At 44.7% G+C, this 13824-nt stretch overlaps 1 protein-coding gene across 1 annotated transcript; it reads right to left on the reverse strand.

Moving 5' to 3' along the window:
• Nucleotides 1–1130: 1130 nt before the first annotated feature.
• On the reverse strand, nucleotides 1131–3844 carry LOC147882307 (pentatricopeptide repeat-containing protein DOT4, chloroplastic-like). The gene is made up of 2 exons (XM_087400936.1): nucleotides 1307–3844; nucleotides 1131–1221 (listed from the first exon to the last, which is right to left on the reverse strand). The coding sequence occupies exon 1, from the start codon at nucleotides 3731–3733 to the stop codon at nucleotides 1652–1654; it is 2082 nt and encodes a 693-aa protein (XP_087257062.1). The 5' UTR covers nucleotides 3734–3844; the 3' UTR covers nucleotides 1131–1221; nucleotides 1307–1651.
• Nucleotides 3845–13824: the final 9980 nt, after the last annotated feature.

Below are 13824 nucleotides of genomic sequence, written 5' to 3' on the forward strand. Positions count from 1 at the left end.
GGTTCCAAATGTGAAGCTTGTTGATGAGGCAGAGATGGTTGAGCCCAAACACATTTTTGCTTCATTGGTTCAAGAAGGGTACAAATAACTGTCAGCACTTGTACACAATCAAGGTCAATCACAAGGGCTCCCACAAGGCACCATGGGTCGAAGAGGATTTCTTTACAAAATATCCCCACCTGTCAGCATATAAGGAGGCTTTTCACCTACTCTAGTTCTAAACTCAGCAGAAGGGGATGTCACGGGCCTCTGCAGCCATGGCATGCTGCAGACAACAACCTGCCCATAGCAGGGAGAAGACTGACTAACTCACTCTCTTACTAACTGCTGACTGAATATAGAGATAGAACTGATAGAAGACGCACTCATAAGAACAAGTGGAAGCGGTGGGATGAGTGCAAGATTTGAGGGGAAATATAGGGGGCATCTGAAGAGGGAAAATAACTGTATTTAAGGTTTCCTAAAGGGCTGAGTACAACTGTAAATAAATGGAGAATAAATACTGTATGGAAGGAAGATCCTTCAGTGCAAAAGAATGGAGAAAGTACTGTATGGAGGGAACTGATCCCTCTTGTAGAAGACTCAGCGCTGATGGAGAAAAGGGGCTGCGATGAAGCCGCCTGCTGCTGCTGTCAGGCACTGATGCCTGGATCCTGTCTGTAGACTTGTAGGGAACACAAGATGGGAGCTAATCCGATGCTGCTCTGTCCCGGCCTGACCCGCGAGGATCTGCTGCTGCTGGCTGAGAGAACTGCCCCAAATGTGGATGAAGAATTAGGGCCTGAGGGCCTCCTTATAAGGGACCTGGAAATGAACTGACCATGTCAGGGAATTATCCCGACCAGGCCCTGTCTGTCCAGATCGAGGGTTGGGTTGGGTTGTCTGTCAGCTCGTGGCTGGCTGCCATGTGGTGCCTGTTTCATGGCGCCTGTCTGCCATGTGGTGCTGCTGGCAGCTGCGGGTTGAGATGGAGGCAGTGTTTTGATCTCTATGATGGAGTAGTGACGATTGATGGTGAACTTGTATTTCAAGCTAGAGTTTAATTGCTTGTTCAGAGTTGAAATTCGCTTCAGTAATGAAGTGGCAATATAGAAGTGAGATTCCAAGAGGAATCATGAAAATCACAACTCCAAAAGTCACCGAAGTTGAGCAATAATTTGTACAAAATAAAAAACTTCTGAGGTCTAGGAATTGCATACCTTATATCCAGAAACTTCAGATCTGCAAAAGACAACAGCTTGTTTTAGTGATAGACTCACCGTCTTATAAAGAAGACTCACTTAACACAAACCATAATCCAACTTACTTTTATCTTCCTCCAAGTACACCTTGCCTGTCCATTCCTCTAGATGCGCTAGCTCTACCAGTACTCCTCATAAGTACATGTTCCTTCCTTGAAAACAAGCCAATGGTTTCCATCTCTGACAAGAGTCCACTGCTCTATCTTTGATACAAATGGAGGAGCCACATGACAGAAATCACAAACCCAGAGATTGACAACAGGCATAGGTGTTCCCCTGGGTGTACTGATTAAGCACACAAAACATAGGCAGCCGCCCACACAATCATCTCAGGGCGCACAGTCATGCAAATCTGGGACATGCCCTTCCTCCTGCATTCTTGGGGAAGGAAGGGAATGGGGGGGAAATAACTAGCTTTGCATAAATATATTTGTTTTGGGAATGTCTTGTATCCCCCATTCAAATGTATGTGCAATTCCACCAACCTCAGTCCAACAATGTCCTGGGTTCTTAGTCCATGCTCGTTCCTTCAGTCTCCATGCCTCAACCGTCTTCTCGTCCTCCTGGGTAAGAGCATGTGCATAAATGTTAGACATCAAGACATAAATTGCAGCATCCTTTTCATTCAATTGCACTGCATGTTCAAAGGCCTGTCTTCCAAGCTCCACATGTCCCCACTTCCGACAAGCACCCAATAGAATATGCCACACAACAAGATTAGGTTGGAAAGGCATCATCTCCACGAGTGCTTCTGCCTTGTCTAATTGGCCTGCACGGCCAACAAGGTCAACCATGCAAGTGTGGTGCTCAATAGTTAGAGTGATGGCATAGTGTTTGCTCATGGCCTCAAAGTACTTCTGGCCCTTATCCACCAGACCTGCATGACTGCATACAGTAAGAGCGCTGAGGAATGTGACCCTGTCTGGCTCTGTGCCTTCCCCTATCATTCTTTGAAGCATCTGGAAAACAATTTCACTTTCCCCCACCTGCGCATATCCTGCAATTAATGCATTCCAGGAGACTACACCTCGGACTAATAGCTTGTCAAACACTTCTTGCGCTTTTGCAAGTGAGCCACATTTAGCATACATATCAACCAAGGTATTGCCAATACAAGAATATCCTTCCAATTCCCGCCTGGCAACCTCTGCGTGTATTTGTAGGCCCTTGTCTATGACTCCTAGGTTGCCACAAGCTTTCAAGCTGCAAACAAATGTGACAGCATTTGGAGACACCCCCTCCAGTTGCATCTGTTCAAAACAGTTCAGTGCTCCCTCACAAAGCCCATGTTCGGTATATCCTGCAACTAGTGCGGTCCATGAAACAACATCTCGAACTGGCAGCTCATCAAGCACTTCCTGTGCTTTTGCAAGCAAGCCGCATTTGGCATACATATCGACCAAAATGCTGCCAACAAAAGGATTCATTACCAACTGCTTTTTGACAATTTCAGCATGTAGTTCTCGTCCCTTATCTATGGCTTGTACGCTGCCACAAGCTTTCAAGCCACAAACAAACGTGATAGCATTTGGAGACACACCATGCAGTTGCATCTGTTTAAAACACTTTAGTGCTTGCTCACCAAGCCCATGTTCTGCATATCCTGCGATTAGTGCAGTCCACGAGACTACATCATGAACTGGCAGCTTGTCGAACACTTCCTGTGCTTTTGTTAGCAAGCCACATTTGGCATACATATCAACCAAAGTGCTGCCAATAATAGAATCCCTTTCCAATCCCTTTCTGACGATGTCAGTGTGTATTTCTCGGCCCTTATCTCTAGATTGTATGCTCCCACAAGCTTTCAAGCTGCAAAGAAATGTGACAGCACTTGGAGACACTCCCTCAAGCTCCATCTGTTTCAAAACGTTCAGTGCTTCCTCATGAAGCCCATGTTCCACATATGCTGTTATTACTATATTCCATGAGACTACGTCTCGACCTGCCATCTTGTCGAACAATTCCCATGCTTTTGAAAGGGAGCCACATTTGGCATACATATTGACCAAGGTGTTGCCAACACAAGGATCTCTTTCCAGACCCTTTTTGGCAATCTCTGCGTGAATCCCCTGGCCGCTTTCTGCATCCTTCAGTCTAGCACAAGCCTTCAGCAGGCCCATAAACGTATACCTGCTAGGATGTACACAGTCCTCTTGCATTTTGTAGTACAAGTTGAGGGCAAGCTGTGATTCCCCACATTCAGTATAACCTGTGATGAGAGAAGTCCAAGAATACTCATTCCGATCAAGCAACTTGTTGAAGACCTGGTGAGCGTGGAACATGCTTCCACATTCCACCAACATCGGGACAAGGTAGTTCCCCAAAGACCTATGAGCTTCCAGCCCAATTTTGCATATATAGGCATGCAAGCGCTTAGCATACCCTAGATCTTTCTTTTTTCTGCACTGCTGCAAGATGCATACAAAGTCCTCAACTGAAATCAAGTGGGGCATCCGTTCTAAAGAATTGAGTGCGTCCCCTAAGCTCAGCATCTCCGACCACTCCAGACCTGAGAGTTGATTTGGGTTTCATCCCTAGATGCTTTAGGCACCTTGGGACGCCTTTTTCTCGCACACGTTTTTGATTGTGCCCCAACCCCATAAACAGCGACTCCTTTCTTGTCATCGGTAGCCCTTAGTCTTTTTGTTTTAAGGTTTGTTTCAATACGACCAACAATTTTACTGATGCAAATGGTTTTGTCAGAGTTTGAAGCGAGCAAGCTCATGACTACAGTGAAAACCAATTGCCAGAAGTTTCGGGTGCTGAAGAATGAAGTTTCGATGAGCAACTAGTGTGAAATGGAGTGATCCCATTCATGACTGCCCAGGACTCCTATTAGCGGCCACACGCTTGGCTATACCTAGGCACGTGTCTAAACAACCTAAATGGAACATTCAGACTCTTATTTCTGGGTGGGCCCCCTCCTCCTCCAGGTGGACTCACGGAACCAAGTGCCATGATTACGAGTGACTTGCCTACAAGTCTACATAGTGTCCTCTCCAACCATGAGAACTTGTCTCTCTATCCACAAACGTTCAGCAAACTGCTAGCTACACGTATGCATTCATGACAACCGGGTTGCCCAAACAAAACAAGAGGTTTGCAACCAACTTGGTTGTGTGAATAGGCTCTCAGGGGCTACGAGAACAAGGCGACAATTCCACTATGGCCCTACTTTCAATGAAAGAAAGGGAAATGTATTGACCTATCTCTATATATCTTAAGGCTCTAGAGGGTGGCTCGGGGGAGGCACGGGGAGCTTCGGGAGGGGTTTGATCTTGCGCACTGTTCGATTAAGAACTCGAGCTAAGGCAGCTGAAAGGGCAGAAAACTGCACGATGACACGTGTCAGCGACATGCAGTGCTCACTGCTAGTGTGACAAACGCCATCTGACACACGCGGGTTGGTAGCGTGACAATGCAGAGAGGTGTCAGTGTCTACATGGCGTGCACTGACAGTCCAAGTCCTGATGACTGTGAAGGGTGCGCGACAGACCTGGCTACTAAAACTGCAAGAGGCTCGGTAGAGGACACGTGACGCGACTACACAGCGACTGTAAGGGGCCAACAGAGGACATGTGACGCAGCGCACGCCAACGTGGACCGTCAATGTGGCATGGCAAATGGTGAATGATGATGTGGCGGGTCAAGCAAATGATGACATGGTGACTCCAGATGATGTGGCAGGGCGTAGGTCTCGCGGATGTGGCAAATTATAACAATTGAGAGAGAGAGAGAGAGAGAGAGAGATGATAAATAAATATAAAATATTATATATATATATATTATATATAAATATCTAAAAATATTAGGTATATAAAAATATATTCAAATAAATAAATATGATTATATATAATATTTATGTAGTATATTATATTTATATAAATTCTATGTATCATATATATATATATACATATATATATATACACACACACACACACACACACACACACACATATATATATAGAGAGAGAGAGAGAGAGAGAGAGAAGAAGTGTGTGTGTGTGTGGAAGATTTTACAACACCCCTTTGCATAATGAAAAGACAAAAGAGCGAAGCTAGACAATGAAATAGGATTAATTACATTAACAGAAAAGTTTGTACAAGTCAGTGAATCCTTGTTTATAAAGGAAACTAGTAGTGGGCCCTTTTGTAGAAATGACTTTTGCAAAAAGTGTATAGAAGTTGAGCTTGGATAAGTCCTGGCAAGCATCACTTTTATTGAATAGGGGAGTCTGCCTACCTGCCACCATCCAACAAGAAAACATGGTGAGAACTAGCTTAACTTTGATTGGGAAGACAGGTGTCATAAATGCCCCTCCCTTGTTATCAGGGTCACAATAAAATAAAAGCTTAACCACAAACTTAAACAGCTTGATGTGGAATTATAATTGAAAAAAAGTTATGGAGTGGGGTGAATCCTCTTGAAGTGAGTGTGGTGAGGTAAATCAACTTGAAAAAAATTGGAGGGAGAGGGGGGTTGTGATAAAATTAATTAACCAAAGTAATAAGACCATTGAGGGTGGAATATTGTATGAGGGAGATTATAAAGGGAAATATTTAAAGGGAGTTGTTAAAGAGAAGATATAAAGGGGGTAAATTCTTAGTAGATAGAGAAGGGAGAGAGTAAAAAAAGGTTTATAGACTATGGAGAGGGGTGAGCCTTTTGAAGTAGACATGGTGAGTTTTATAAAAGGGAGATTTAATTGTTAAAAAGATTAAGGGGGATTTTTTTATTTTTATTCTATAAAAAAGGAAAGAATAGAAGAAAATCTAAGGGTAGATAAAAGGGCAAATAAATAGAAAGACAAAGGGAGGAAGAAGGGGGGGGGGGGGAGGGAGAGTATGTATATATAGAGGGGGGGGGGGCGGGGGGGGGGGGAAGTTAGATAAAATTTATGTGGAAGATAAAAACAAATAAGAGGGGGGGGGGGGACAAAGGGGGGAGGTTAGATAAAATTATTGAGGAAGATATAAACAAATAAGAGGGAGGGGGGGGAGAGAGAAATTAAAGAGAGGTAGATATATATAAAGAAATTTCCATTTCGATGAAAAGGTGGAGACAGGCCCGAGGCTCAAGCCTCAAGGCCCGAATTGAAAAAGCAAAGGATGGGAGGATTTTCCACTGTAAAAATCAGGAGCAGCTATAGTAGTCTGACTGCACTATGCAGAGTGGGCGTATGATAACCGATCGAAGTGGAGAGTAGAGGCAGCCCGCAACCCACTAGAGCAGAGGGATTGATCCTATGAGGGCTGAGAAGCTTAGTCAAGCAACCAAGATGGGGGGAGGCACGAAATGCAAGGAGCGACAAGGAGCTTTGGATTATGGAGAAGAGGTTAGCGCTCAAGATGTATCTGGAGAGTGAAGGAGCCGACGGAGGAGTACATAGAACACAGATCGAGCAAAACACGGCGTTGGCCCGTGGAACCACACGACGGGTGGGATATATGCCAGTATGAGTGAATAGAGGCAAGGGAGTGAAGAAGGGAGGCGACAGGCTGCGAAGGAGCATGGAGATGGCATGAGGTCACCTCGAGGCAAGACCGGATGAAGGGCCAACAACAGCTGAGTACTAAAGAGGCTGCTTAAGGACGCACGGGCGGGTGAGGGGTCAGCTTAACTAAATGCTACTGAGTGCAGAGGCTGCGATAGGCGGAGCAAAGAGGAGTGAAGTAGTGTATGTGAAGATAGTGGGAGAGAGGGAAGGAGTCTCACTTGAGGCTTTCTCACAATCACAATGGGGGAATACACACAAAGGTGGAGGCTGAAAACAGTTTTCCTCTTCTTAGTTGTGAAAGCCAAAAGAACTCAAGTACAAAGAAATAGAAGAACCCTATATGTGGTCTCAAACCAAACTCAACTAACTAAGGTGGCATACTAACTGAGCCACAAACTAGAGTAGATAAGGATAGCTGTCATCCAGCTATTATTCGTGTGGGCGCTGTACCAACCGCATCTCTAGCTAACAAGTCGGTGACATAAATGCACAACAGTCACCCTGGCATATCGCGAGTGGAGCTTGATATCTCAACACTCCCCCTCAAGCTCAATCCCAATTCCTGCACACCAAGCAGGTCTCTGAACTTGCGCAGCTTCTCTGCGCCCAATGCTTTCGTGAATATGTCAGCTACCTGATCCTCTGTGCTGACATAAACTAAAATCAATAAGACCTAGTAAAACCTTCTCCCGCACATAGTGATAATGCACCTCAATGTGCTTTGTTCTAGCATGAAAGACTGGGTTCTTTGCCAAGTGTATACTGCTCATGTTGTCACAATAAATGACAACCGGCCAATCTGTAGACTGATGCATATCATAGAGTAGCTTATGCAACCAAGCTACCTCACATGCAGCCATTGCTGCACCCCTGTACTCAGCAGCCTCTGGGCTTGACAAGGCAACTGTAGGCTGTTTCTTGCTGCTCCAAGTGACTGCAGCACTCCCAAAAGAGAACACATATCCACTGGTAGATCGTCTATCTGAAATGCTACCAACCCAATCAGCATCAGTGTATCCATGCAACTGTATCTGAACCCCAGCCTCATCAAATAGTCCATACTGCAATGTGGACTTCACATACCTGAGTATGCGTCTAGCCGCATCCAAATGTGGTTTCCTTGGAGCCTGCATAAACTGACTTACCAACCCAACAGCATAGCTCAAATCTGGCCTGGTAATAGTCATGTAAATCAAACTTCCTACTATGCGTCTGTACATAGTAGGGTCTTCCAGAAGCTCACCTGCATCTGCGCTGCGCTCAGCTTCACATTCTGCTCCAAAGGAAGTGAAATAGGCTTACAGCCTGTCATCCCATATTTGGACAGCATGTCCAATCCATACTGCCTCTACAAGAGCTGTATCCCACTTGGTGATCTAATCACCTCAATGCCCAAGAAATAACGCAGCTCTCCCAAATCCTTCATCTCAAACTTCTGCCTCAATAGCATTTTCACATGAAGGATATCTTCATCACTATCACGTGTGATGATCAAATCATCAACATAAATGACCAGCAGCATAATCCCTTTCTCTGTATTTCTCACATAGAGTGAGAAATCTGCCTTGGAAATCTGAAAGCCAATAGTGACAAGATACTGTCCTATCTTGTCAGACCATGATCTAGGTGCTTGCTTCAAGCCATACAAGGCTTTCTTCAACCTGCAAACAAACTCAGGATGAATAGCATGAACATAACCTGCTGGCTGCTCCATAAAGACCTCTTCTTGCAAATCACCATGCAAGAAGGCATTCTTTACATCCATCTGATGTAAAGACCATCCCTTTGATGCAGCCATAGCAATGGCTGCTCTTACGGTTGCCATCCTTGCAACCGGGCTGAAAGTTTCTTCATAATCAATGCCATATGTCTGTGCATACCCCTTGACAACTAATCTTGCCTTGTATCTATTCACAAAACCATCTGCATTGTGCTTGATCTTATAAACGCACTTACAACCAATTGCATTCTTGCCTTTAGGCAAAGGCACCAATTCCCATGTAGCATTAGCATCCAAGGCATCCATTTCTTCATCCATGGCTTTCTCCCATTTTTCATTTCCCATGGCTTGCTCAAAAGAAGTGGGTTCTGGTTCCTGTATCACTTTGACCATATAGGCATAGTGAATGGCTGTAAATCCATCATATTTCAGCCTATCCACAGGATACCTAACCCTGGTAGACCTGCGCAAAATAGGCTCACTTCCAGGTGCTCTCAAAACATCCCTGGTCTTCCTTACTCCAGGTGTAACAACAGAAGGAATACCCAACTCATCATCAATGCTCTGTTCTGAGCCACTGGATTCACCATCCACACAAGAGTGACCTGCATTCACATCAAACATGGGCTGATCTACCTTCTCTTTTCCTTTTCGTGATACCTGCGTACCACTCTCTGCATTGCTTTGAGGGGATTCTCCTGATCTCAATCTGCCTGTCCATGGAGAAGTATGTGAACCACTGGTAGAGGACACTCCAGGTCCACTGATATTTTGTGATTGCTGCTGTGCATTCTGTGCAACATTACCATTTTGTGCATCTACATCAATCATCACATTTATTGGTTTATACCAGCTGCTCATCTCATCAAAAACAACATCTCTGCTCACTGTGAACTTACGTGTAGAAGGGTTATAGCATCTATACCCTTTCTGCTGCAGAGAATAACCAATAAAGACGCACTTTTCAGCTTTTGGATCCAACTTGGACCTCAACTCATCTGGCACATGGACATAGGCAATGCAACCAAAAATCTTCAAATGAGAAATATCTGGTTTCCTACCAGTATACATCTCCTCTGGCGTCATGCCATGTATTGCTGCAGTGGGAGTCCTGTTCATTATATAGACTGCTGTAGCAACTGCTTCAGCCCAATAATAATCTGGTAGATCTTTTTCATTTAGCATAGCCCAAGATACCTCTCCAATATGCCTATTTTTTCTTTCTGCAATTCCATTTTGCTGTGGGGTATGACTGCATGAATATTGCTGCTTTATACCATGCTCCTGCAAGAACCTTGCAAACTCATTTGAGAGGTACTCTCCCCCTCCATCTGACCTTAGGCATTTTATTTGCAGGCCTGTTTCTTTTTCAACCATAGCTTTGAAAGCTTTAAAGTGCCCAAACACTTCACTTTTCTTTTTCATAAAATACACCCACAGTTTTCTGCTGAAGTCATCAATAAATATGACAAAATAGTGACAGCCTCCAATAGATGCAGCTTTTGTAGTCCACACATCAGAGTGGATTAATTCCAATGGCTTTTTACTCTCTTGAACATGCCTAGGAAAAGGTTTCCTTGCCTGTTTCCCAAATTGACAGGCTTCACAAAGCTTGTGCATTTCTGCAACCTTGAATTTAGGCAATCCTGCAACAATATTTTGGGCTTGCATTGATTTAAGTCGCTGTATATTAACATGACCAATGCGTTTGTGCCAGATATCAATATCTGCAACTACACCGGTCCCATGTGCAAACATTGCTGCACTCAATTCAGGCATGTCCGCATCCAACGTAAACATCCTGCCCTTCTTCTTTCCTTTTGCTATCAAGCGACCATTATTTTTCATATCCTCAACAAAGCATCCATGAGGATTAAATCTGACCTGCAAGCCCTGCTCAACCATCTGACCAACAGAAACCAGGTTCTTGGTGATGTTCGGGACATGAAATACATCAGACAAGTATTTCTTTTTCCCATCCTGCATAGACAAAGGAATTTTGCCAATCTGCACAATAGGATGTGCAGTATCATCACCAGTCTCCACAAATCCTAGTTTTTCCATTTTCCTTGCATCTTGCATCCATTCTGCATGACCTGTCATGTGGTTTGACGCACCTGAGTCAACATACCACACATCATTTTGTTCTTCTGCACTTGTCATAGAATTGGTCATATGCTGCACCATAAATAGATGCTCATTTCTGTCATCACCCTGCCTGCTAGAAGATGCATAATTGCCTTGCTGCAATTTTTCATTCATAATGTCATTCTGCTTTTTGTAGCAGTCATTAGCCATATGACCCATTTTGCCACAATAGTAGCATTCAACATTGCTGTTTGCATTTTGGCTTCTCTGCCATCCACCACGGCCTCTTTGGCTCCCCTGCCTCTAGAGTTACCACGTCCTCCTCCATAGGACTGGTTTTCTTACGTTTGCTGCATATTCTGATTTCTACCACGGCCTGCAGATCGGCCTCCTCTACCTCTGCCTCTACCTCTACCAGCATTTGAGTAGAAGACAGTTTCTTTTGAAGTTCCTGCTGAAGAAGATGCACCACCATTTCTGTGCTCTTCAGAAATTAGAAGAGCAATCAGCTCCTCAAAATCAGGAAATTTTTCACGGACGGCAATGGATGTCCGAAACTGTGCATAATCCTTTCCTAGACCATTCAAGGTCACAGAAACCAAATCATCATCATCCACTGGCGACCCAATGGAAGCAAGTGCATCTGCAATTTTCTTCACTTTCATGTGGTAGTCATTTATGCTCAAATTTTCTCTCTGCACATTGTGCAACTCCTGTTTGAGTTGCATTTTCTTGGCTTGCGTATTTGTGCTATACATTTTTGCCAAAGTATCCCATGCCTCCTTTGGCGTATTTGCATCCTGAATATGCACAATCATGGAGTCCAAAATACTGATAGACAGCCAGTACATAACTTTCCTGGCTCTCTCATGCCATCCTTTGAATGCTTGCATTTCCTGTTGACTGGGAACATTAGGAAGAACAGGTTCTTCTTCATTTCCTGTAATGAACTCCCAATAGCCTTTTCCCATCAAGAAATTCGTCATTCTAAACTTCCATGCCTGGAAGTTGTTCTTGTCAAGCTTTTTAGTGACAATCTGTGAAAGAGAATCAGATGCCATTACAGAACACTGCAAAATATTCTGTCACTGCAAAAAACACAGCTTTTGCCTCACACGGGCAGAACTGCAAAACTGACGAAAGTGGTATTTCACCACACAGTCACTTCCTAGTGATGATTTTGCATCAACAGGCAACAAGCATGAATCTGCAACTCCCAATATCTCTACACAAAGGCATACGATGCAATTTCTGGGGCACCTTTCCACCGAGCAGTGGTCGCACAGCAAAAAACAGGGCCTTTTTCTGAGTGCCTGCGAAGAACTTCCGCCTTCAAAACAGGCCCCGAAACGGCCCCGCAGCATATACTGCACTCTCGCCACACCGCGAAGGGCGTCTCGATCTGAAACAGTGCACTCCTGCACTTCTGGCTGTGCTACCTGCAGAGGCTCCCAAACTCGAAATAGGAAAGCAACACTGGTCCTCTTACCAGGACACCACGAACTTGGCTTGCTTTCTTGAGCTCCTTACCACGAACAAGGCTCTGATACCATGTGAAGATAGTGGGAGAGAGGGAAGGAGTCTCACTTGAGGCTTTCTCACAATCACAATGGGGGAATACACACAAAGGTGGAGGCTGAAAACAGTTTTTCTCTTCTTAGTTGTGAAAGCCAAAAGAACTCAAGTACAAAGAAATAGAAGAACCCTATATGTGGGTCTCAAACCAAACTCAACTAACTAAGGTGGCATACTAACTGAGCCACAAACTAGAGTAGATAAGGATAGCTGTCATCCAGCTATTATTCGTGGGCGGTGTACCAACCGCATCTCTAGCTAACAAGTTGGTGACATAAATGCACAACAGTCACCCTGGCATATCGCGAGTGGAGCTCGCGAGTGGAGCTCGATATCTCAACAGTGTAGAGGCGAGCAATAGGGTTAGACGTGGGTGGAGGGTAGTACCTCCTTAAATGGGTGTGAGGTTTATGGAGTCGACGGAATGTAAAGGGCTAGGGAGTTGGGCATGGGTGCCTGAGAGCAATAGGTGCATAGTAAGGGGTCTGAATAATGGTGGCAGTGAATGGAGAGAGGGCGGGGGATCATGTAGTCAGGAGCAGTCAAGCTTTAACGTGGGAGCAGTCGGGGCTTTAACATGGGAGCGAGAAGTTAGAATGTCAAGGCTCAGTCTGTTAGGGGAGTGGTAGTTTTATTGGGTTTCATAAAGGAGTACTTTGGGGGGTTGGGGTGGGGGAGAATATTAAGGGAAATTTTAGAGGAAAATAGGAGGGGAGACGAGGGGGGGGGAATTTATTATTAGGAAAAGACTAAGTTAGGGAAATTTTAAAAATAAAAGGAAAGAAAATAAAGAGGGGGGAAAATCGGGGTTAAATTAGAAAAAAGTTAAGATAGAAAAGGAAGTAAGAGGTTGTTAGCTCTTTCCTACTGCTTTCATAGGAACAGCTGGGTATTCTATCTTTGCAGGGTTCCGAGGCTTTTTGTCACCTATAGATATATTAGAGTTGTCGATTGTAGTATACGTGTAGCTTAGGACCTCGAGTTGTGTTCCGGTGAGAGACATAGGCTTAAGTGTGGTAAGCAAACAAAGTGCATGCATGTGTAAAAGGAACGTAAATCATCTTCGTTGAGGTAGTGAAGGCTTTCGCCTTCATTGGGGGTTGTAGAGTTTAGGAGGAGTTTAAGGGTTAGAAGGAGGTTCCAGGATGAGAAGGACGTTCGAGGGTTCAGAAGGAGGTTCCAAGGTTTAGAAGGAGTCCAAGGTTAGAAGGAGGATCCAAGGTCTAGAAGGAGGTTCCAGGGTTTAGAAGGAGTTCTAGGGTTTAGAAGGAGGTTCCAGGGTTTAGAAGGAGGTTCCAAGGTTCAAGGTAGAGTACATGGTGGAGAACTCGTCTCCCTCGTAGATCATGGAGTTTAAGGGTTGAGGAACAAAGGGTTTAGGGGGAGCATAGGAGTGGGAGAGGAAGAAGGTGTAAGAGCATGGGGAAAAGAAGAGAGAGGAGGGAGGAGGAGGAGGGAGGAGGAGGAGGAAGGAGGAGGAGGGAGGAGGAGATGGAGAGGATGGGTTGCAAGGTTGGAGGAGAGGGGAGGAGGAGTTGCAAGGTTAGGACATGCTTTTGGACGTGGAGTGCAAGGAAGCATGGACACTTGAGACAAATGCTTGGAATACCAACAATGCTGAATGTGCGTATTGCCAAAGATAGTTGCATGTCTTCAAGCTTGTCTTGGCAATCCTGGAGCTCTTCTTCTTTGTGGATTAGAG

Source organism: Dipteris shenzhenensis, chromosome 29 (assembly GCF_047967505.1).
Source record: "Dipteris shenzhenensis isolate YYH24624 ecotype China chromosome 29, Dip_SZ_1.0, whole genome shotgun sequence".
NCBI lineage: Eukaryota > Viridiplantae > Streptophyta > Polypodiopsida > Gleicheniales > Dipteridaceae > Dipteris > Dipteris shenzhenensis.

Bases quoted from the DNA above. Each gene is read 5' to 3' on its own strand.
- LOC147882307 (XM_087400936.1), bottom strand. From the start codon at position 3,733: ATGCTGAGCTTAGGGGACGCACTCAATTCTTTAGAACGGATGCCCCAC.